Below are 22,397 nucleotides of genomic sequence, written 5' to 3'. Positions count from 1 at the left end.
TCCCCTCCTGGGCTTTCCAGGGTGTCAAGTGAAAGCCCTCTGACTGGGGGTCCTGGTGGCCGCTGACCATTGTAGTTACAGCGTCCCCGGATCATGTCCAGCCAAGGACATCTGTTGCATTTCTACTGGGTACTATCTAGTAAAGCCCTGTGGTCAGTTGTATGTTTGATAATGTCCTACATCGAGACTGAAACCCAGTGGTTTCAGTGAGAGGACTCATTACCTCTTACTAACTTTGAAACAAACAGCACCTCATACGATTCCCATGATTCAGTTTTTCAGCTTATCACTCTGTCAACAGCGCGGGAGGAGAGAAGTTTCTATTCTTCTCTTATCATGAGGTTGGCTTACTCTCTCTCACTAACACGGACCGACACACAACAAAACTCATACAGTAGTTACCAAACACGATGGGACTGGAAATTTTAATTTTGTTTAAGTTTAATGTAATTGTGTTGTTTTTTTGTTGCATTATATCTATATGTGTTTTTTTGTGTAATTCTTTGATGTGCCCTTTATCAAGAGATTAGCTTGTTTAAATAAGAGCGCTCAGGCAGCCAGGAACATAAAAACAAACTTCCCCCAGTTATTATTACAACTGGTATCTGACATAAAATGACATTTAACAAAAAACATTTACCACATTGACAGTCAGTAAATATTAAGAGTTGATGTGGATCATCCCAAATACAAAGTATAATATTGATAAAATGATCACACCAACATTATTCACTGAACAGCAACTGACTTTTTATCCAAAACTGATGTGGCTACTTATATAACATTTTTAGACATTCTTTACACGATTATTTTGAAAGAAAAAAACTCCAGTTATAAGACAAACATTTATGGAAACATTTATTACTTCCACTTCCAAATAAAAACCAGGCCTACATACTGAGGAGGGGACAAACAGGTGCTACTGTCCAGATGTAAGACTGTGTGAATCAGAAGTGCAAAATATAGACTTAATGCCATTTTTGGTAAATAAAAATGTCAGGAAACACTTTGGCTCTTGCAGGCTTCCTCTGCCCTCTTATATCCATAAGAGCTGTATGTGTATCTGACTTTAATGTGGACACAGAAGTCAGCACCCCTGTTGATTTGGATCAATTATATAGAAAAGTTATGCATTGATTTCTTGCATTGTATTTCTAACTGTTTTAAATGTATGTCTTTGTCAAAAGAGTAACAAAATAGCATCTGCACATTGTTCTCCAAGTCCTTACTCTGCATTAATTAAATAACGAGTAATATAGAGACTTGTAGTGTGTTTTTGGTGCTCAGCATTTTATGGCATTTTAAAATGTATTTAACTTCTGCGGAAACACTAGCCTATAATACTCAGTTTTGCTGTGATATAGGATAAACAAATGTATTGTAGCCCAGTTTTTCCTTTTCCTTTTGTGTTACATGGGGAGGTCCTGTGCGCAAACTTTTCCCGTTCCGTCTTCAAGTGTGTCCGCTCTGTCACACACTGGAGCTGGGTGAAGTGTACGAGTCCATGCCGCTCTTGGCCATCCCTCCAGGGAAGAGAATATAGGCTACCTGAGGCTGTAAACTGGCAGCAGACCAGGCGCTGCAGTTACACGGCACCACGTATCCTGGGCTGGAAGGGGACGGGTGGGTGTGGGTGTGGGTGTGCTGTCCGGGGCAAGCCAGACCCCCAATCCCTCCAGTCTGGTATCCAAACGTGTGCGCACTGAAGGGCAGAGCCCCGGCGGCCAGGGCGTGCGGTATCTCCGCCATCCGCTGGACAGCTCCGGTGCTGAACTGCGCCACCGGCTCCAGCAGCGAGAAGGACGAGGAGGAGGAGGAGGAGGAGGGAGCGAGTAGAGCCCTGGCTTTATCTCCGGGGACAAGGAAGGAGTCCATGGCAAATCCCTTCAAGTGCTCCGCTGCGTCCCCGAGGAAAGACGGCAGCGGGAAAACGAAACGGTCCCTCTTCAAGAGACTCTTGGGTTTGCGCCGGGGTCGGTACTTGTAGTCCGGGTGCTCCTTCATGTGCTGAGCCCGCAGCCTCTTGGCCTCGTCAATGTACGGACGTTTCTCGGAGTCGGAGAGCAGCTTCCACTCCGCGCCGAGTCTCTTGCTGATTTCAGAGTTGTGCATCTTTGGGTTCTCCTGGGCCATTTTCCTCCTCTGGCCTCTGGACCACACCATGAAGGCATTCATGGGTCTTTTGATGTGATCTAAAGGTTTTGCCATATCAGAATGTGACACATTAATTAATAAAACACACACCGGTCCTAAATTAAGTCAACCTCTCCAAGAAGCGCATGCTCCTCTCGTGCGTAAAAGGAGAAGTGGCGAAGAAGTGTCAAAGATAGATTCAGTTAACAAATAATTTCTCTCTTTGGTAAGAAAATACTAGAGACTGTTTCTCCAAATTGACTAAAGTATTTGCACAAAGTGGACCGGAAAAGTACATAAAGCGCAATGCCTGGGCGCATGAATGGGAGTCACAGAGGACCAAGTTGGAAGCTTGTTATGGATGATGCTGGTCATGTCAACCCCCCATCACCACACCACTGTCACGGCGGGCCAAGCCAATGGGAATGAGAGACAGCACTGTAATCCCTTCACAAAAAGTGACTGTACAACATTTCTGAGGGACTCCCTCCTTCTCCCTCTAGTTTAGTCCCTGCAAATGTCTACGGAGACAAGTGGAGGCAGGCAGGAAACACGTGAAGAAAGTCATCTGCTGCACAACACAGAAGCAGAAAATTAGAAATTAGAAGGTTTTTTAAGGGCTATGGAAGTAAAATATGGGAATCATTTTGCACTGCTGCTCTTCATTGCCTTATAATGAGCTGTATGGCTCATTTCCTTAAAAACGATTATTATTTAAGAAGATCTCAGCAGAATTTGTAGTATGTTTTAGTCATGTGAAACCATCTCTTTAAACAAGGGGTGTAGCCATAATTTAAAAAATACAAAGGTCATGAGTCAGTGACCCCCTAACGCACCTCACACCCCCAAATATAAAGTCTATAAATGTTGGTATTACTTGGATTTTACATTGTTAACTGTTTTTTTTTTTCTGCATGTTTCATTGTAACGGAGCGGTTCTTTCAAGGGAAATGAAAAACAGCATCACTAAATCAACTGTCAATTCCATGGTTACATCATTTTTTCTGATAACCTCCAAGGAAATTATTAGGAAATTACTGACCCAAAAAATAAAATGTTAGATAAAGGTTTATTTCCCAACATGAAAGTCTAAATGTTGTTTCAAAGTTACCAGAATAAAATCCTGGGGAGAAATTCTGAATCCTGGTGGAAAACCGGTCAAAAAGTTGTGGAACCAGGGGAAAAAAAGGTCTCCTCCAAATTGCTTAAACTGCTAAATTCCCCCCAAAATACAGAAGAAGTGACCCTATGTGGCCCTGCATGAAACAGAATGAAATTAAATAGGTTAAAGGTCAGTGAGTGGAGACTCTACTCCAAACTTTGCCTCCATCTTTCTTGCAAAATCACTCCCAAATTTTACTTTTTTAAACCTTGTCCTCAAAACTGACACAATCACTCATTTAAATTCTTTCCCACGATGCCATGCAGGTTTCTTATCCATCAATATGTGTGCAAGCGGCTCACCTCTCCCTCCTCCATACTCTACAGAATCAATATTAATCACAGCCATAATTCACCGGCCCTGGGTGACTCCATTGGTTGTTACAGTTTTCATAATTACTACACCTTATCTGATCAAATATATGCTTTAGCCATCTGGTCTGTTATTGAAATGACATTGACGGAGAAACGCCTGAGCAATAACTTAACTATATAAATTATATAGGGCATACTGTATGTGTACGCTGCTACTCAGAGGAATATGTAGGTGCTTATAGGTAACAACAGGGGATTACTTTATGGAGTATGTACTCAGGAAGCTCATTTTACAAGGAGGAATTCAATACTATCTTTCTGGGCGTCTAAGTGGAAGCTTCCAGGCTGCCTCAAAGGCACCAAAAATGGCTTCTGCAAAAAGGATTATTACCATGACAGAAGCATGATGTGTTTCTCCGTAGACAAACCTGTGACTGTTAGTTGGAGCTCTGGGTTTAGGTTTTGGTAGCTGCGATAAACTTAGATATCAGGGTACCAGTGAGGAGGGGGGCTTTATTTCATTTACCTCCCACAATCAAAGGCACTGCGGGCCTCTTCAAAGGCAAAATAAATGGACATAAAAGGTCCAGTGGTGCACACACCGTTTGGGGTAGAGATGATAAGACGTTTTCAGGGAGTGTTTTTCTCTGGGTTTCCTTGAAGCAGACGGGCTGGAGGGATAAGGTGATTGGCAGCAGGGGTCAGACAGTTGATCTGTCTCCTCGTGGCTGTGCTGTTATCTACAGTGCTGTAGGTTCAGGCGTCGCACACAGGAGGCGAACCACCGCCACACAGAGACAATGATTACTTCCACAGAGGAACCATGTTTTAGAGTCTTCGACAGTGAGAAGAAATATGGCAACATGAGAGTATCTGAAGGGCAGTATGGAGAAATATGTTTCTTGCAAACTGTTACTATCATTTTTAAAGGTTTATTTTTATTCTTTCAGCTGTTTCAGTTCAGAGAGTACGTGTTTTTGTGTACTCAGTCAGTGTTTGGTGTGACTTCTAAGAAAGGGCAGCATTTCAACTCTGGAGAGATGAGGGGGGAAAAAATGGGTAATAAGAAAAACTGCCAGCAGCACAAAATGGCTGTCGTAATCCGGTTATCCCCTGGGCTCTAAAGATACTGTTCCTCTCCTTAGGAGTCTATCTTTTCTTCTTATGTCAAAACTGTCCTCCATGCACTCAGGTGGATTAAGGAGTCACACTGTAGAAAGAAATTGACAGGTACAGAAAGACCTGGGGGTGAAAAGGAAATGAAAGACGACACAGAGATGCTGGCCGGGGCGCTCGGGCAGAGAGAGTGCGCCAACGTCTGACAAGAAAAGAATCTATCAAGTCAACCCCACCCTGGAGAAAAAATGCTTCCTACTAATTTACTGTATTGATTAACTGAATCATTTTTGGCAGAGCTGATTAAGTATCTTGTATCTTGTGAAATGTCTTTTCTTTCTCTGAACGGCTGAAGTGTTTGACAACAGTGTTGTTCTCTGATTCTGCTGCATTATCTGACTTAAGTTATATTGGGTTTAATGGCTGCTCCTCAGGAGGGTCCAGCAGTAAAACTCACTTAGAGTAGATTACATTCTGAATAGATTATTTGCATATCATCTTCTATTGTTGAAAAAGCCCTGAACAAAAGGCTGTGGTAAGCGTAGGCGAGGCTGCTGGAGAACATGCCATTGTTGACCCTGCCCAGATGGCATCCAGCTGTAATGATAAATCCAGCGAGGGGAAATTGACTTAATGATTGTTTAATCATATTTTTAAGCACAAGTGCCAAATATTACCTGGTTCGACCTTCTTAGTTAGCTGCTTTGCGGCTTATGTGATCATAAACTGGATATCTTTGGCATTTGAAAAATACAAGCATAAAACAAGGAATGTGCAGATGTCACCTTGGGCTTCAGGGAAACAGTGATTTTAACATTTTATACACAAAACTATTGATTGATTAATTGAATTAATTGTACAGATTACTTGTCATAAAATAATTGTTAGTTGCAGTCCTTTCTCATTTTCCTTACATGCCTTACTTTGTTTTTCAAGAGTTAGTTGAAGAAAAAATGAATAGAATAATTCACAATGTTGATCTATTATACTCACTGTACTACCAGAGCCATCACTTGTCTTATAATATCCAGAGTCAAACAGAGAGCAGCACAGTGGGAAAAAATAATGAATTATTGACACAAATTTAAGTCTACAGACTCTCATAACTGACAGATAAGATCTTGAGACAGACTTGATGAGATGAAAGCCAAGGTCTTTATGTGGACATGTGGCCCACAGTTTGTCGTTTTATAATATTCCCAGTATGAATACACACTTTCATTACACCGAGTGCACACTCCACTGTTGTATACTAGTGAACTGGTGAATGGGTTTCCATCTGATTGTGTGGAAAGTTCAGATGCACTCATACTTCAAATTTTGTCATTTCAGCTCCAAATACATGCACTGAAATCCGAAAACTACATTCAAGTCTAACAAGAGTTTCTGACACTTCTGAGCAGTCCATTAGGAAACATTTCAGGGGGAAAATCCCCTAGATTTTCAGTGCTCTGGGGGGGATTTCACAAAATCTTGTGCTTATTCTCATGATACTTAGGAAAAGTAAAGCGGTTTTAATAGCTTTCCCCTGACACATTGATGGTGGAATATGCTTTAGCTGTGTGGCAGATAGCTTCAATCCCCAGAGGTTGAGAGAGAGATAGATCTGCTCGTCTCTGCCTGCCAGTACACTTTCATAAGGCTCCATCTAAACTAAATTAATACACTTCCTCCAACATCTGAGGATAAACCTGAGGGCCACATTACTGTGGCAGCCCCTATCAGCCAGCTTGTAATACAACCGAGTCAGCAGTCAATGAGATACATTTGCAACCAGGCATTTGTCAGCGACTCAGTGCCACGGAGGCAGGAGATTTAAAATGTCCTGCAGTAAATTAAGTGCTGCTTGAAAAGTGAAAGGTGCCGGCTAAGCAGGCGGCTGCTTACTTTAAATGACAGACTGGTTAAGAGGGTGATGATGGTGTGGTGATGGAGGGAGGAGGAAACTGAACCGGGGGCAAGACATGTTTTTTTTGTCTGACCAAGGCTCCAATGCATTTTACACATTTTATGTCTGAATTCCTGATTTTAACATTTGGATCGAACATCATCTTCACACATGATCATATTACTGCTAGTTTTTCTTTAGACATTATAACCATTTTCTACATTGTACTATAAACCGTAGACTCTTTTACTGACTGTGTAACACACAAATATGATTCAATCTGTTATGTTCCTTGAGGGACATAAATTGAGCTCAGAAGAGAATGAGCCATTTTTAAGTAGAGAGTTGGATTGATTATCTAGTTAAAGCACGAGTGTGTAGGATTTAGTGGCATCCATCACAATAATTAGGAAGCAGAGAAACTCGGCTCTTGTCTTGATCACTGGGGAGAAGCGATTTGCTGTGATTCAGTGAGACACTGAGAGAAATCCGATAGTCCCTTCAGGTATAAAGAGGATGACTTGAGATTAGAGCAGTTAAAGTGAGGAATCAATTTGTTTGGTGAATATTCTCTGCTTGCTTTGCCTTTTAAAACTGCCTATTAATAAAACTATTTAATAAATGTGACTTGCCCATAGTTATACATTTCAGTAGGTCATTAATGGAAGTTTTCAACATGGGCTGATAACCTGAAAACAATTATGAGCTACATCTATATTACTGATCTATATGCATTATGTTCAATTAACCATTAACAAAGTATTTAAAAATTAAGTATTAAGCATTTGTAAGGTGGTGCGGCCATTAATGTGTATATACAGGGACTTTCTTTTCTTCTCATATTTAAAGGACCATATCATGGTTTAGCATTTTTAGGGTATTTACTATTTTTTTTTTTTTTTTTTTTTTTTTTCTCCATTAAACATTTTTTTTATGTGGTTTTCAAACAAATTCAGCAATGAAGACTTGGCCTTAATCTGGATGTTATTGTTGTGCAGAGCTGCAGTGCATTTGGCCATAATGATGATGTAAATATGACAACAATACAATAAAAGCAGAATATGTTGTCTATTCACATTGTGGTTAACAGCAGATTTTTATAACAGAGCTTGTGAAATGAAAGGAAACGTGTGGCTGCCATGAAAGTGGAAATAAACAAAAGACATGAAAAGACGTGTCTAATGCTTTCTCTCTGAGGAATGGGATAAATTTAAAAACGGTGAATTATCAACAACTTCCATTCTCATTCATAGCAGAACAGAAACTGTTTTCCATATTAACAGAGCACAGAGGCACTTAAAATATATAAAAACTCACACACTTCACAGTGTGAATCCAGTGAAAATGACAGAGCATGGCGCCACTAAGAGGCTTATGGAAATAATGAAAATAGTGTAGCTCCTGCGGCGATGATATGCCCGCTGTAACCGAAAGGGAAAGAAACTGGTATTTACCGAGATATCTCCTGGACTCGTGTTAAGCAGAGCAGTGGCTGTCCTGAGCCAGACTGGAGGGAGGGAGCAGAGATGCTGTCACAACAGCAAGCTCAGATAAGCCCCAACTGGGTGAAGACAGAAAGGCATTAAGTGAGCATATTTTTAAATAGTCTGATGCTCCTCATACGGCACTGAAGTCAGATTGTGCACAGAATAAGTATAGGCAGGTGATTTAGACCCAGAACATATGACTGTGTTTATCTGTAAGCATGTATTTTAGCTCTTCAGGTGATAAGCTTCCCTGTTCACAGGGAGAGAGGAACTGAAAGAGGCCTCAGGCCCAAATAACTTCAGTGCGTGCATTACTTTCCTTTTTCCATCCTGTATCTAAACTGGTAACATCTTGTATTCAGGTAAATCATATACTGTATATAAACATTAAAGGGGGAAACTATACTTTACTGACACAATATCTTTGACATATGAAAAGGTTGGCAACCATACTACAGCTTGGATTTATGGGACTAAAGGATCTGTTTGGTGTAGATGAAAAGGCATCTCGTGCAGAAAATAACACATACAGCAAATAAATTATTACATAATTACATATTAAAGAATGAAAGAAATAAACACCCCTAAGTGTAGTACTGCCAAAGTCCACAAGAGGTCAGTATTACATAGACAATACCCTTTAAGCGGTTATTCTATTGTTTGCAACAAAACAAGGGTGAACATACGACAAGGGTGCAATAAAGTATTACGTAATGTACAAACAATATGTTTTAAAGCAAAAAAAAAAACAATTGGGCTCGTCCGGGATTTGAACCCGGGACCTCTCGCACCCAAAGCGAGAATCATACCCCTAGACCAACGAGCCACATGCAAAACGTAAACGAGTCATAGATTATATCCCTGTGCTTACATGTCCGCAGCACTTATAAACACATTAATGTTACACCTGTACAGGACTCAGGACATTCACCTTATGATTAACGCCAGATAACAGTTTAACTAAGTTAGCAAGCTAACCGGTAACCAGTGAGCCCTTCCTGAGCTAACGTTAGCATTATAGCTAACTTCAACTGCAGTTCACTATTTAACCTATTTCATCGGAAATAAACAAGCCTGTCTTTTATTTGTATTCATGTACAGTAGCTACCTGGTCGGTTATTTGTTTTAAATAACATAGCATGTTCAAATTAGCAGTATAAGCACTGTAGAATTACTTTATTATTAATAATATTAGTCCCAGTTGGTCAGAGTGCGCAGGTGCATGGACTAAATAAAGAGTACAATGGTTGTAATGGTGACCAGTGAGCTGGTTAATTATGAAGAAGTGTTGGATGTGTTCATTAATCACAGGTTCTGTGTGTATCTAAATGTATTAGAGTAGAAAAAGTACAATGTATGCCTCTGAAATGTGGTGCAATAAAAACATAAAGTAGCAAAACAATGGAAAGTACCTCAAAATTGTAACCGTACACCACTTAAATAAATGTACACCACTGATATATTCAGATCTTCAGTAAAACTTCCATTTTGTGTGAATCCAAATATGTAAACTATAGCTAAATGTAGTGAACTATAAGAGTGTAGAACATACAATATACAATACAACATCCCTAAAGGAGTATAATCTAATGAAAATATAATAATATCATGTGTAAACCAGCTAACCATTGTTTGTCTCCCCCCCCCCAAAACACCTGAGCTGCTGCTGTTCAAAGACTGGACAAAGACTTGTAAATCAGATAAAGTAATTGTTTAAAAATGTATTATTTATTGAATGTATGTATTTTTAATCATGAATGTGTTCACTAATTGCTTTTAAGTATATAGCCTTAATAACAGTGTTTTCCTTTCTTTTCCTATCTGTTGATCTGTGGGGCAAACTGCTGCCTACAATTACCTGTACTCCCAAAACTTGAAGTAGTCATGGTTTACTTTGGTTTACTTTCCTACATATTCCGCACATCTTTAGTGTAACCTCCACCTTCATATAATAACAGCCAGGAACACTAAGTAACAATTATTTTTGAATAATGGTTTCATCTAATTAAAAGGGGAAAAAAATGCAATTTGCATTTGAAAATCAGTGACTGGCTGACTTTCTGCAGTAAGATGGGAAATACTTGGAGATGCCACTAATCCATTTTATGTGGGAGAACTTCAACGCCAACAACCACTAACAGATCAGCTGCTTCTTTCTGCCTCTATAAAATGCCAGTTGACAAGTTTCTTTTTTTGTTTGTGTGTGCGGTTGCTTAATTTTTCTTCATTATCTTCATTAGTATGTTTATGTTTATGTACAGTTACTTCTAAGTGATAAATTGTTGTTTTCTTTTTTCTTACTGTGCATGTATGTTACTGTTCTGGGTCTATCAGTACCTAATGCTCACTTCTTTATGAAAACACATGTTTTTAATTCCTCTATGGCACGTTATAAAAGGCAGTTGCAGTATTCCTGCACTGTTTTACTCGAGTAAAAGATCTGAGTACTTCTTCCAACACTGTAACCACAGTGATTGTGACAATTCATCCTGAGGAAAAAACATAAAAGTTTGAACCAAATTTCACGGCAATCCATTTAATAGTTGTCGAGATATTTCACTGAAGACCACAAACAATAATCTCCAGAATAAGTCCCCAGAAACATAGGATATCTTGCCTGGGAACCATGAATGTCTGTACAGAATGTCTCACAGATGAGAGGATTCATGAACGCTCCAGTTGGGCTGTATAATAGACGGCTATATAAATAATTCAGCATACCCAAAATAATCTTGTTTCTGGGGGCACAGGATTGCTATCTACTGGATCTAGAGGGCTGGAATAGGGTGGCAGCTACCTCCAAATTTAACACATTAATAAAGATTAATTTTAAAAACATGTTAAAAGATAGAACTTAATTCAATGTCTTAAACTATTATTTCCTCGTTGTTAGTGAAGTTCAATGAAAGACATGTATTTGGAAAAATAAACATTTGGTTGATCTTTAATGTCACCTTTAGATATTTATATTCAATGCTTCACTAATGTGCCACAATAATGTCTTTAGTTAAAATATCTTCATTTGGAGGCTTTTCCAAGTAAAAGTCTTCATGCCCCCCTCTGACCACCCCATTAATATTTCTCTAGCTCAGAGGTGTAGTGCAGGGTATATACGGGTATGTGCAATATACCCACTTCTAAATCCCCTCTGATGCACACAGCAGTGTTTAATAGTGTTCTGCAAGTTTGTTTCCTAGGATGGTGAAGGCGTTAAATAGATTTCATGAATGGATGGAGTAAGGCATAAGGAATACTAAACAAATCCAATCCTGTTTATTGACCCTGGTATGCAGAAATATTCAAATACACTAGGTGAAAAAATAACTGCATACAAAAAACTGCATGAGGTTAGTAATAAGTGGACACGTCTGTAAAGGGGAGACTCTTGGGTACCCAAAGATTTTCATTCAGATTTCTGGAGGTGCCAGTTTTTCCATCACCAAAATGTAGCCTCACTTTGGGTCGTTACTTAGCTTACATTCCCAACATGCTACCAAGACATGGTCGGTACCAATGGATGCGCTGGGTCTTCTAATTTCATATAATACCACTCTAGCTTTAAAATGGAGCCCGCTACAACCTCTGAAAGCCAGTGCAGCTTGGAAGAGCTAAGGATAATGGGGTGGCACTTGGGGTGGCCAATCAGATTTCAAGGGTGGCCAGTGCCACCCTAGCCGCCCCCCCCCCCTTTTGGGTGAGCCTAAATATGCAAGAGTAGTCTTACTTGTCATTGTTTATAACACATGATGTTTATCCTTTGCAGGAGAAAAGTTTTTGGTCATAAATTATTAGTATAACGCGGCTCCACTTCACCACGGCTCTAGATCCGCCCCTGCTGATTAAAACCATTATATATGTGCCTTTATAATATCACTCACTGCTGATAAAGATGGTGTTAATGAGCTTATAACAGCTGATACAGTGAGTTCAGACTTTCAGTGCCTCCATGTGCTGTGTTGGCCCCGCTGCTCTCTCTCGCCCGGTGCATTGTGGTCTGTGTGCTAAAGGAAGCTGCTGCACCGGAATCTGGAGAATTTGAGGTGTCCGCCAAGTCTGCAGCTCATCGTCGGCTCGTCTCTCTGTCTCTATATCTGCACTATACTCTCTGCGGACACCCTGTAAGGTAACTGATTCATCCGTCTAACTCATCACTCATTCATCTCCCTCGCTGTGTAAATGGCGGGGTTGCAGTCGATGCTAACATTAGCTGTTTAAGTTAACATCCTGCAGGAGAAGCTACTCGGCTACTTAGTAGTTATCGCCATGCTAAGCTCGTCCTGTTCCACTTTAACGAACAGCTAGCCGGGGGGGTTAGCTTGGTAAATAGCTTCTGATTTTGGGCTCGTTTAGAAAAGCTCTTCAAGAACAATAATGAATATAAAATAAGTGTTTTCTCTGCAGATGTCAGCATCAGCACAGTTCACACCCACTGGGTCGGTACCGCTGTGGAAGTAGCCGCCGCTAATTAACAAGCTAATAATTTCAATTCCTTCTAATATGTGACAAACTGAGCTGGTAATGTTGGTTTTAGTTCACGTTACACGGTTGTAAGATTAGTCTAAGTGGGGAAGACTGGTCTCAAACTAGCTTTTTAAACTATCTTGGACACAATTGTTCACATTGAGTTGTACACACACAGTCGTCTTCATCCAAACACTGAGTGCTGTGGGTGTGTTTGAGACAGAGAGTTTAAATAAAACGATTTAAATCACAACCAGGTGGTAAACATGATATCAGCTCTAGAGGCGTTAATAGTATAAGCACAGCATAATCTGCTATCCACCAACCATGGCGCTGTAATGCAGCTATCTAAGCAGGAAAAGCGTTTTCTTTGTGGTGAGACACAGTTCTCTCTCTCAAACCTTTCTGAGCTCAAACCAGACTTCCTGTCTCTAACACACAGTCAGGCCTCAAAGTATGTGCCTGTATGAAGTACCTCCATTTCAGAAAAGGTCCACAGAGGCTAGAGTTGTAGTAAAAAAACAATAGATTTTCATTAACAGTTGTATTTGTGAGTTTTCTCGGTATAATGTGACGCATGCAGTCGGTCTTTTCTTTCAGGTTCAACAAGGAGAGAAAATGTCTCAGGCTGACAAAATGAAGGTGAGTTGAAACCAGACATTACATCTGAAGCCGTACAGTACGCAGTAATACCAGATTCCTACTTCCGCTTCAGTGACTGTCTCTCTAGAGACCAATAGCTGAGCTGGAATAGTGATGAGAAAGTAAGCTGCGTGTGTCATATGCTCTTATTCTCTGAGTTAAAAAAAAAAAGCCCTGAACTTTTTAAACTGCTCATTACCATTATTTTACATGGGCTATTCTGTGCTTCCTGCTCTTTACTCACACTATTTTTTTTTTTATATTACTTGTTAAATGCTGGCCTGTGCTCAGTGTGCAGCTCACCATCCTCATGACTCACTGCTGTGGCTTTATGCTGGTTGGCTCAAAGACAGAGCAAGAACACGCTGCTTATCAGGCTTATCAGTCATGACCTTTGCTGAAAGAATGGGGAAGAGAAGCTTTACGAATCCTACAATGCTGTGAGGACAAAATGAGCAAACTAAATAAGGAACATATACCTTTTTTGTGTTTGATTTGAAACTACTTATGGTTGTCTAGCATTGATACAGAGGCGGTTAAATGCTGTCCCATTGCTCTGACTAGCTAAACACAGGGCCATAAACACTGGAATGATGGGTGGAAGGTCTTTTGCAAACAGAGTGCAGAGGAGTCACTGTCCTAAATATCCTGGCTCTTTGTGAACAGATGTCTCCTCCTGCAGTAATAATTGGCTGTCATGTTATTGCTAATTATAGCCAAACTACGTTTAACTTTAACCTGATTTATATTTGTGACAAAGTAATAATAAGGTGCAACGCTACGTTCTTTGATCTTGAATCTTAGTGTCACCAAACATGTTTTTCTTTAAAATGATAACTCTCCTGTCTTTTTATTTATTTATTTTCTACAGCAGGGGCAGTTCAACAACCCTGAGACCCCAGGGTACGTTGGATTTGCCAACCTGCCTAATCAGGTTCATCGCAAGTCAGTAAAAAAAGGATTTGAGTTTACGTTGATGGTGGTAGGTGAGTGTATCATCACTGTTTTTCACGACTTTTCTCGTTTTTGTCCTTTTCTTCTTGTCACTATGCAATGCTGATTTTATTTAGTTTGGAAAATGATATTGTATCTCAGTGATAACAAGATTCATGCTAGACAGCTAGAGTAAACACTGATGTTTGAGGAATGTGTTATATTTTTTTGGCTCATGTGAGTTTGTTTTTGTGATAAATTTATGGTGGGACTTTGGCCATTAGCCTATATATACACATACAGTTGTTGCTGTCCTATGCTTTCTTTTCATAATGGCACAGTTTCACCCCTCTGTAGTTTCTTTTGTTTGTGTGCTAAGATTAAAGAAAGTTGTTTAGGTGTATTTTAGTGTGCATGAAGGCTTTTGGTGAGTAGAAAATGGCAGCTGTCACATCAGTGCGGTTGCTCAGCTGGCGTCAGCAGTGTGAACTCTTGATGAGAGCACTGTGACTGTGTGAAACTCCCTGCTTGTTGGTAAGGGGGGAGGGTAGAAGCTCCCCTGAACACTGCTCATCCTTTTGCTTTAAAATAAACCAGAGAGGAATGTAGCCAGTGGGCCTCGAGGGATTGATTCACACAGTGGACAAGCCCTGTTGGTCCCTCTACTGCAAGAATACTCATTGTGTGCTTATTTAACTTTCTGTGTGACCTGGTTTCTTAAATAAATCAGAGGTTTTCTGCACATTTAGATGGCTGCAGTTCTCCTGCAGATAGAAATAATATCCTTACTATGGAAATGTATAATTTATCCTATGTATGCATCACTTTTTAGACTTACCCTTAAGCACTGGTACTTTTAACTCTTTCCACATGCACCTGAAACTGTAGTGTGTGTGTGTGTGTGTGTGTGTGTGTGTGTGTGTATATATATGTCGATTTGGATTTTCCACACAAGATGTTCTGGAAAACGTCCAGTTTAGGATGTAGGAAAGACTTCTGTAAATCTTTTGTCACAGCTCTGGTGGGAACCATAGTAGAAGCATTCTTGGATAAAGCACACAAGTTTTAGGTTGTTTATGTCTCAGCATCTGTAACTCTGTGACCGAGAGACTTAGGGAACATTGTTTCTTAAATTTCTTACAAAATGTCTTGTTCACTGCTGTTGCTTAAGAAGTAGTCTTCTGGATTTCCCAGACAGAAATGAAGCATACTGCTTGACTAAAACAATGCTCAATGGGTCTGCAAAAATCAGTAGAAAGATATTTTTAGTCTGGTACGAGGCTTGGAATCAGGCCATTAGCTTTTATTTAAAACTTAAATCACTTAAACTGTGGATGTTTATTGTCTTATTGTCATTTGCTTGTAGCAGCCTAGCACCTGCTGTTGGTATGTGGTAATTAGTCTAAATTTAATTGAAGAAGATTGTGGGTATGTTCAAGATTATACCCTTTTTGTCAGTTTAAAAAGCAGCCAATTGAGATTTTATTAGCTTAGCATATACAGGTTCTTGGTTCTTCCTGTTAATATTTGTGAGAGTGAAACTATTCAGTGGTCTTCCTCTTGACTCCAGCTGACTGATTATGAACACTTGACACTCCTTCCTCAGGCACTAGGGTTGTTTAATCTGCCTGGTTCTGGTGCTGAAGTCAGATTTAGTATTTCCGTTAGAGCGCGGCCTGCTGTGGATCACAGGCAGATGTCTTGTTTCCTGTCGCACAGTGAGGATCTCCTTTGTTCTATTCATTGAAACTGAACTCTGGATTAGAAGAGATTTGCACCAACCAGAACCCGACTGTGGTTTAGTCATTTTAGCAATTATGTAACATTTAGACATTTTCTCATTTTGATCTTGATTTCTAATTATGATTATTTCATTTCTGTCTTGTGTCAAAAGGTGAATCTGGACTTGGAAAATCCACCCTGATCAACAGCCTGTTCCTCACCGACCTTTACCCTGAGAGAGTCATCCCTGGAGCAGCAGGTAAAGCACACATGCACTTAATGATCCTTGTTTTAAGTTTTTTGTAAAGCACTTTGTGAAAACCCCTGTAATAAAAGCACATAATTAACAAATTTAACTTAGTAGAGAGGTATAATTAAAATCATGGATGGTGAGTGTCCTTACATGTTGTTATGAATGCTCTTTCAGAAAAGATAGAAAGGACGGTTCAGATCGAGGCGTCGACAGTAGAGATTGAGGAACGAGGAGTGAAGCTCCGTCTCACTGTGGTAGACACACCAGGATACGGAGACGCCATCAACAGCCAAGACTGGTATGAAATCTTTTTAGGGCGTATGCTGATGAGAAGATGAGATATTTTTAAATGTAAATTACCCGATGTCAGTCCTGTGATCTTGAACAGTGATGAGCCGCTACCCTCAGACAGTTAAAAATAACTGTTTAAATATTTTAAATCATTAGTTAAAATAAATCATAAGGACTTTTCATCTGGGCTTTTGATTTTAGTATTCAGTAAATGTGAAACATGCCGTTTGTTTAATGTGTATATTTTTCTTATGCAGTTTCAGCACCATTATCAGCTACATTGATGACCAGTTTGAACGCTACCTCCATGACGAGAGCGGTCTTAATCGTAGACACATTGTTGACAATAGAGTTCATTGCTGCTTTTATTTCATTTCCCCGCTCGGCCATGGGTGAGTCCTGCAGACATACAGAACTTTACAGTTAGTAAAAGTTGCACTGAAGTTCTTTTTTATTTTACTAACCATATTTGTCATGCCCTCTTTTCATAAATACTTGATTCTTTTGTCTCTCTGTTTCCCGTCCAACCAGCCTGAAACCCCTGGATGTTCAGTTTATGAAGGCCATTCACAATAAGGTCAACGTGGTTCCTGTCATTGCCAAGGCAGACACGCTCACTCTCAGGGAGAGGGAGAGGCTCAAGCGCAGGGTAAGAACAACAGAGGCACCCATTGTTCAGGATCTTTTCCAGTTCCTGAAATAAACAGCAGCTATCATGTGCTCATGGTCCCGTCTTTAGCCACCCAGTGTATGAAAGTACAGTTTGTAGCAAAAGCATATATATTGAAACTGGGCTTTAGATTAAATATGTAAAAAGGTAGATAAACTACAGTTAAAACAACATAATAATGTGATATAGTAATAAAAACCTGTGTTTTGGTTTCTTGGTAAGATTCTGGATGAGATCGATGAACATGGTATCAAGATTTACCACCTTCCTGATGCTGAGTCGGATGAAGATGAGGACTTCAAAGAGCAGACCAGGATCCTCAAGGTGGACTCTCTATTTCCTGCAGATCTTTTCATCCCTGAATGAATATGAATTCCTTTCTGCCAAAGACAAGTCAATGTTGTTGGGAATTTGTCAAGGATCAAAGCAGTCGGCTTTGTATCATCATCCCATTACTCTAGGGATTTGTTTTAAGTGTCATAATTATTTATGTGGGTGGTTGAACCATGACTTCAGACGCACAAACCACTCCTTTTTTCCAGGCTAGCATCCCATTTGCAGTGGTGGGATCCAACCAGCAGATTGAGGCCAAGGGGAAGAAGGTGAGGGGCCGCCTGTACCCTTGGGGAGTGGTGGAGGTGGAGAATCCAGAACACAACGATTTCCTCAAGCTGCGGATCATGCTGATGTAAGTAGTAGAGGAGGCCAAAACCCACTCGTACCTATTTCAGTGTTAAGAGAAAAGTGGTATTGACAGTTACCGCCTTGCCAAACTGTGTATATACTGTCTGTTTTTCTACTAATGCTCTGGAAAGAAAATGTAGTCAGCTGGGAGAAATTGTTAACTTGCCAGGGTTCGCCTTCAAACACAATGAGAGCCAACTCAGCCCGAGCCAAAAGCTTTTTTGTTAAGGTGTAACAGTAACAACACTAGTCGTATAATGTGGTTCAGACATGTTTCGGCCTCTGAGAGGTAGTTTTCAGTTTGTCTGTACAGGAGTATTTATTGGTTGATGACTTTTCTACAACCCCACAGAACCCACATGCAGGATCTACAGGAAGTGACCCAGGACCTTCACTACGAGAACTTCCGTTCAGACCGCCTCAAGCGGGGTGGCAGGTTGTCCTCCCATGGTTACATTCTGCCTCTGTCTCCTGCGTACGTACTTGTCTGTCAGCTTGCTTCTCTGCACCTCCCCCCCACCTCAAACAGCAAACCTTTAGTTAGACTATAATCATATATAATAAATACAATAGTGTTAAAAAAAAAAAAAACAGCCAGGCACATGCACACAACACACACTACAGATGTTACAGTAATAAAACATCCAGATGTGTGTGTATATGGAAACTGAGTTAGTAGATTAATTTCTGTATAATGGATCATGTACCTCCAGTTATCCTTCTGCTGTTCATTGATGCAGTATAATGTCGATCTAGTATCATTCTGTAGTTCAGTAGCTCTAACTCATCATTCTGCATGTTAACTACATCAGTTAGGTCTTGGTAGCAAGGCAGAATTGAATTTCCTGCTGTAAGCTGTTGTGGTTTTACACGGTTAGTTGGTCGCTAAATTGGCATAAGTAGAGTATCTGTAGAGGTTGTAAACAGGAGTACTGTGTGTTATTTAACATAGTGTGGATGTCATCATTTAACCCTCATTGTAGACCAGAAAGAATCTTTTAGACTTTCTTCTAAAGCCAACCCAGGATAAGGCAGTGGCTTTACTGCCTTCTCATTGCCTCGCCATCTGTCCAATGATGGCTGTCTGGTCTTGATTTGTCCAAACCCATGAGTGGACTGTTGGAGGTACCGTTTTTTTAATTTTATTTGGGGGAGGTAATGCTGTTCCCCTGACTCTCGCACTCACTGCTTCTCCCTTGAGTCTTACTGCTTTCAACTCTTTGTAGTTATTTGTTGTAGCCGCCCACTTTTCTCTTGTGAGCTGTTCTATCTTTCTGCAAAGAGAAACTCCACTAACCCACTGACCCCTTCTTCACTTACTCAATGTGGCTTTTTTTCCTGTTTGCCTAATGCTTCTTAAAATGGTACAGTGTGTGCACTCTCAGGCATGCACACGCACACACACACACACACACATTCCTATGATGCTGTCAATCATTGCACAAACTGATTTTACATGCGTAATCTAACTCACTGCATTTAACTTAATGATTCTTTTGTTAATTGCAATACATTTAGCAGAAATATTAGAGGTTGCAGCACAGTGACATTAAAGTTAACTGTAGTTGTGTTGTTGATGCAGAAAGGGACCGGAGCCGGAGGAAATGGACAAGGATATAATCCTGCAGGAGAAGGAGGCTGAGGTGGGATATTTCACACACTACACTACTTTGAGCATATTAACAAGAATTTCATTTTTCACACATCGTCCCTTGCGATTGTCCAGATTAAGGGACTTGCGGGAATAGTTTCACATTTGTAAGTACATTTATTAGCTTTTTGCCAAGAGTTAGATGAGAGGATTGATACCACTCTCATGTCTGTACACTAAATACAAAGCCACAGAGTCCACAGGCAGTTAGCTTGGCATACACTGGGAAGAGGGTAGACTATTTCAGAGCTTTTTCCTTTTATTTAGGACAGAGCTAAGCTAACCGCCCGCTGGCTGTAGCTTCATAGTTAGTGTTTAGACATGAGAGTGGTATTGGTCTTTTCGTTTCTTGGCAAAAAAGTGTGTGTGTGTGTGTGTGTGTGTGTGTGTGTGTGTGTGTGTGTGTGTGTGTGTGTGTGTGTGTGTGTGTGTGTGTGTGTGTGTGTGTGTGTGTGTGTGTGTGTGTGTGTGTGTGTGTGTGTGTGTGTGTGTGTGTGTGTGTGTGTGTGTGTGTGTGTGTGTGTGTGTGTGTGTGTGTGTGTGTGTGTGTGTGTGTGTGTGTGTCCAAAACGTTGTTGAACTATTCCTTTAAAGATCTTTCACTGTCCTAGAAGTTACAATTTCAATACTGGGGACAATTAAACATTTATAAGAATCGTTTCTGTTCTGTTCATGTATTCAATGTGGGACCAGTTGCTTCTATTCAATGATTTATAACTGGTAGATGGGTATTAATGATAATACATTTAGAGTGAAGGACGAGGGAAATCTATAAATAAACTAAACTAAAACCGATATCGCTTCAAAATCTCAGCTGTCTAAGGAGAATGTGCCCTGTTTTTGTTTTCAGTGCCGTTGTTGTTTTTTCCCTGTCATAAATGTTGATGTTCTGTGTCGTACAGTTGAGAAGAATGCAGGAGATGATTGCCAAGATGCAGGCCCAGATGCAGAAGCAGGGAGACGGAGAGGAAGGCCCACATGCGTGAAAAGTCCATGGTAAGACCCATGGACACACACACACACACACACACACACACACACACACAAGAGTATTTCCTGAACAGTGGGACACCCTATTTCCTGCATTTTTTTTAAGTTCAATACATAAATAAGACTTATATCCATCCATCTGTAGATGGTAGTTTTATGTGAGGCCAGGTTTGGTTGTAGTTGCAAATGACAATGTGTAACTTTCTTTTCCACTGTAGGTGTTTGAGCCACTGCTCGAGTTTGACGGATGATAGCAGAGAAGGCCATCTGGTTATTGACTCGTACTGCTTGCCACTATTTTTTATTCCAATCCTACACAGGCTCTGGAGTCTTTTTTTTTAAAAAAAAATATACATACAGTAAAGTATATTCAAACAGTGTTATGTCTATATATTTACACACAGTTCTATTTCTTCATTTTTTATTTTGTTTCATTTTTAGTAAACTTTTGCCAGTTACTCAAATGAAGTCACGTGACCCATCTTTTAAAATGGTGGAGCATACCTTAAATACAAACCCTTTGCGACATTCTGTTAATTTTCCATTTTTGGTTCCCTTTTTGTTATTAAGAAAACCAAAGTATCGCTGCTTGTATTCAGTGCTTTTAGTCCTAAAACATCTCTCAGAGCACACGCTAACCATTTCTCTGTGAAAGAGCTTCATTGGGAGAGTCAACTATGCGAGAAACTAGTAGCAAAAATAGCTTATCACAACATTGTTACGCCATCGTCTCACTATTCTTTTTGTCAAGAGAAAACGTAAATTCCTCTCCGGTTCAGAAGTGACCACCCAAGCTTCCTATTAAATAGGTTCCACCCCGATCAGTGTTAATCATATCTGCATGCAACTCTCGACCATGTCTGGAAGGATTTCAGGTGAATTTTCCCTCCATTGCCGTGTTGGGATCAGCTTCTCCCTTTCTTGTCCAAATCTTTTCCATTAGTGCAGTTCTCAGATCAGTGTCTTTAAAGTACAATGCCATTCAAATGTTGTTTAGCTCCTTTATGAGTTTGATAGGAAATTAATAAACTGTGACCCCTGACTTCTTAGTCTTCCTGTAGACCTGACAAATGAAGGACGAGCAAATGAGGTGCGATACCTCTTGTTTGGTGCTTTCAAGCAACTAGATGTAATTACTCCACGTCTTCTCCACACCATAAAGTGAAGTCATGTGCCAGGGAGCATTAACTGTTAAGTGTTTTTACTGATGCAGTGAGATTTAAGAGGTATAAACTTTTACCTGTCTCAACTGCTGAATACTTTGTGGTTTCCACGACCACAGGGATTAAAGGTGACCCGATAAGGTCACTGTAGCCAACGTTTCCCTCACCAGCCAAGATGAGAGTTCTTGACATTCCTCTTTGTGCTGTTTTTATCCAATATTAAAGTACCAAATATTGTTTTTGATGCATATATTGTAATAAAAATTGTATTAAACTTTATTAATCTCTTGTGTTATTTGAGACTTTTTCCTTATCTACCTTAATATAACAAATGATCAGTGAGTGTTTATTCAAGGTTCATCACTGTCCTATAATACATTTGTATCTAGTTACACCCTGAGAAGAGCTTGAAGACTCTCCACATACACAACTGTTACTTCCTGCTCCCTTTATGTGATCCATGTCGGTGAGATTAATTGCCCCTGACAGACAAAACCACATTGAACCTGCCCTGACTAACAGGGCATCAATAATTACAATACGCTGTTATTTGAGAAGAAATAGTAATTCATAGTTTTAACCAACAGAGGAAATAAACAGACTTGTTCAACATACATAAATGTCAATTATATGAATTAGATTTAATTATTAATATAGTTATATGGATAGATACTCAACCACTGAATCCATTATGTGGAGCCTTAGACTGAAGTGTTATTGTAAAATGTCTATCTGCATCAAGCAGACAAAAAGTAAGCTCTTAAATCGGCAACATGGACCAGCTAGTAATTTAAAATGACTACTGACAACTATGATAACTATTTGTGCCTACGATGT

General features: G+C 40.0%; 2 protein-coding genes and 1 non-coding gene across 4 annotated transcripts; 1 reads left to right on the top strand and 2 right to left on the bottom strand.

Annotated features, from left to right (window-relative positions):
* Window positions 1-871: 871 nt before the first annotated feature.
* On the bottom strand, window positions 872-8,117 carry LOC127362662 (transcription factor Sox-14). The gene is made up of 2 exons (XM_051398733.1): window positions 8,068-8,117; window positions 872-2,192 (listed from the first exon to the last, which is right to left on the bottom strand). The coding sequence occupies exon 2, from the start codon at window positions 2,173-2,175 to the stop codon at window positions 1,471-1,473; it is 705 nt and encodes a 234-aa protein (XP_051254693.1). The 5' UTR covers window positions 2,176-2,192; window positions 8,068-8,117; the 3' UTR covers window positions 872-1,470.
* Window positions 8,118-8,854: 737 nt separating this feature from the next.
* trnap-ugg (transfer RNA proline (anticodon UGG)) lies at window positions 8,855-8,926 on the bottom strand. Its single transcript has one exon. It is a non-coding gene; the product is annotated as a tRNA-Pro (tRNA).
* A 3,143-nt stretch (window positions 8,927-12,069) lies between these two features.
* Window positions 12,070-21,839, top strand: septin2 (septin 2). Of its 2 annotated transcripts, none has more exons than XM_051396899.1 (13): window positions 12,070-12,223; window positions 13,162-13,203; window positions 14,075-14,189; window positions 16,031-16,117; window positions 16,286-16,409; window positions 16,660-16,794; window positions 16,934-17,051; window positions 17,295-17,396; window positions 17,615-17,760; window positions 18,109-18,231; window positions 19,339-19,399; window positions 20,310-20,403; window positions 20,616-21,839. In XM_051396899.1, the coding sequence occupies exons 2-12, from the start codon at window positions 13,180-13,182 to the stop codon at window positions 20,391-20,393; spliced, it is 1,119 nt and encodes a 372-aa protein (XP_051252859.1). In that variant the 5' UTR covers window positions 12,070-12,223; window positions 13,162-13,179; the 3' UTR covers window positions 20,394-20,403; window positions 20,616-21,839. The 2 variants fall into 2 exon arrangements, with proteins under 2 accessions (XP_051252859.1, XP_051252944.1); XM_051396984.1 differs by having other exon boundaries at window positions 12,071-12,223; window positions 18,109-18,192.
* The last annotated feature ends 558 nt before the right edge of the window (window positions 21,840-22,397 follow it).

Source organism: Dicentrarchus labrax, unplaced genomic scaffold, assembly GCF_905237075.1.
Source record: "Dicentrarchus labrax unplaced genomic scaffold, dlabrax2021, whole genome shotgun sequence".
Classification (NCBI taxonomy): domain Eukaryota; kingdom Metazoa; phylum Chordata; class Actinopteri; family Moronidae; genus Dicentrarchus; species Dicentrarchus labrax.
This window is presented reverse-complemented; position numbering and strand designations above follow the sequence as displayed.

Bases quoted from the DNA above. Each gene is read 5' to 3' on its own strand.
- septin2 (XM_051396899.1), top strand. From the start codon at position 13,180: ATGTCTCAGGCTGACAAAATGAAG. The intron at 16,118-16,285 runs GTAAAGCACACA...ATGCTCTTTCAG, and splicing joins AGTCATCCCTGGAGCAGCAG to AAAAGATAGAAAGGACGGTT. The intron at 16,795-16,933 runs GTGAGTCCTGCA...CCGTCCAACCAG, and splicing joins ATTTCCCCGCTCGGCCATGG to CCTGAAACCCCTGGATGTTC.
- LOC127362662 (XM_051398733.1), bottom strand. From the start codon at position 2,175: ATGAATGCCTTCATGGTGTGGTCCAGAGGCCAGAGGAGGAAAATGGCC.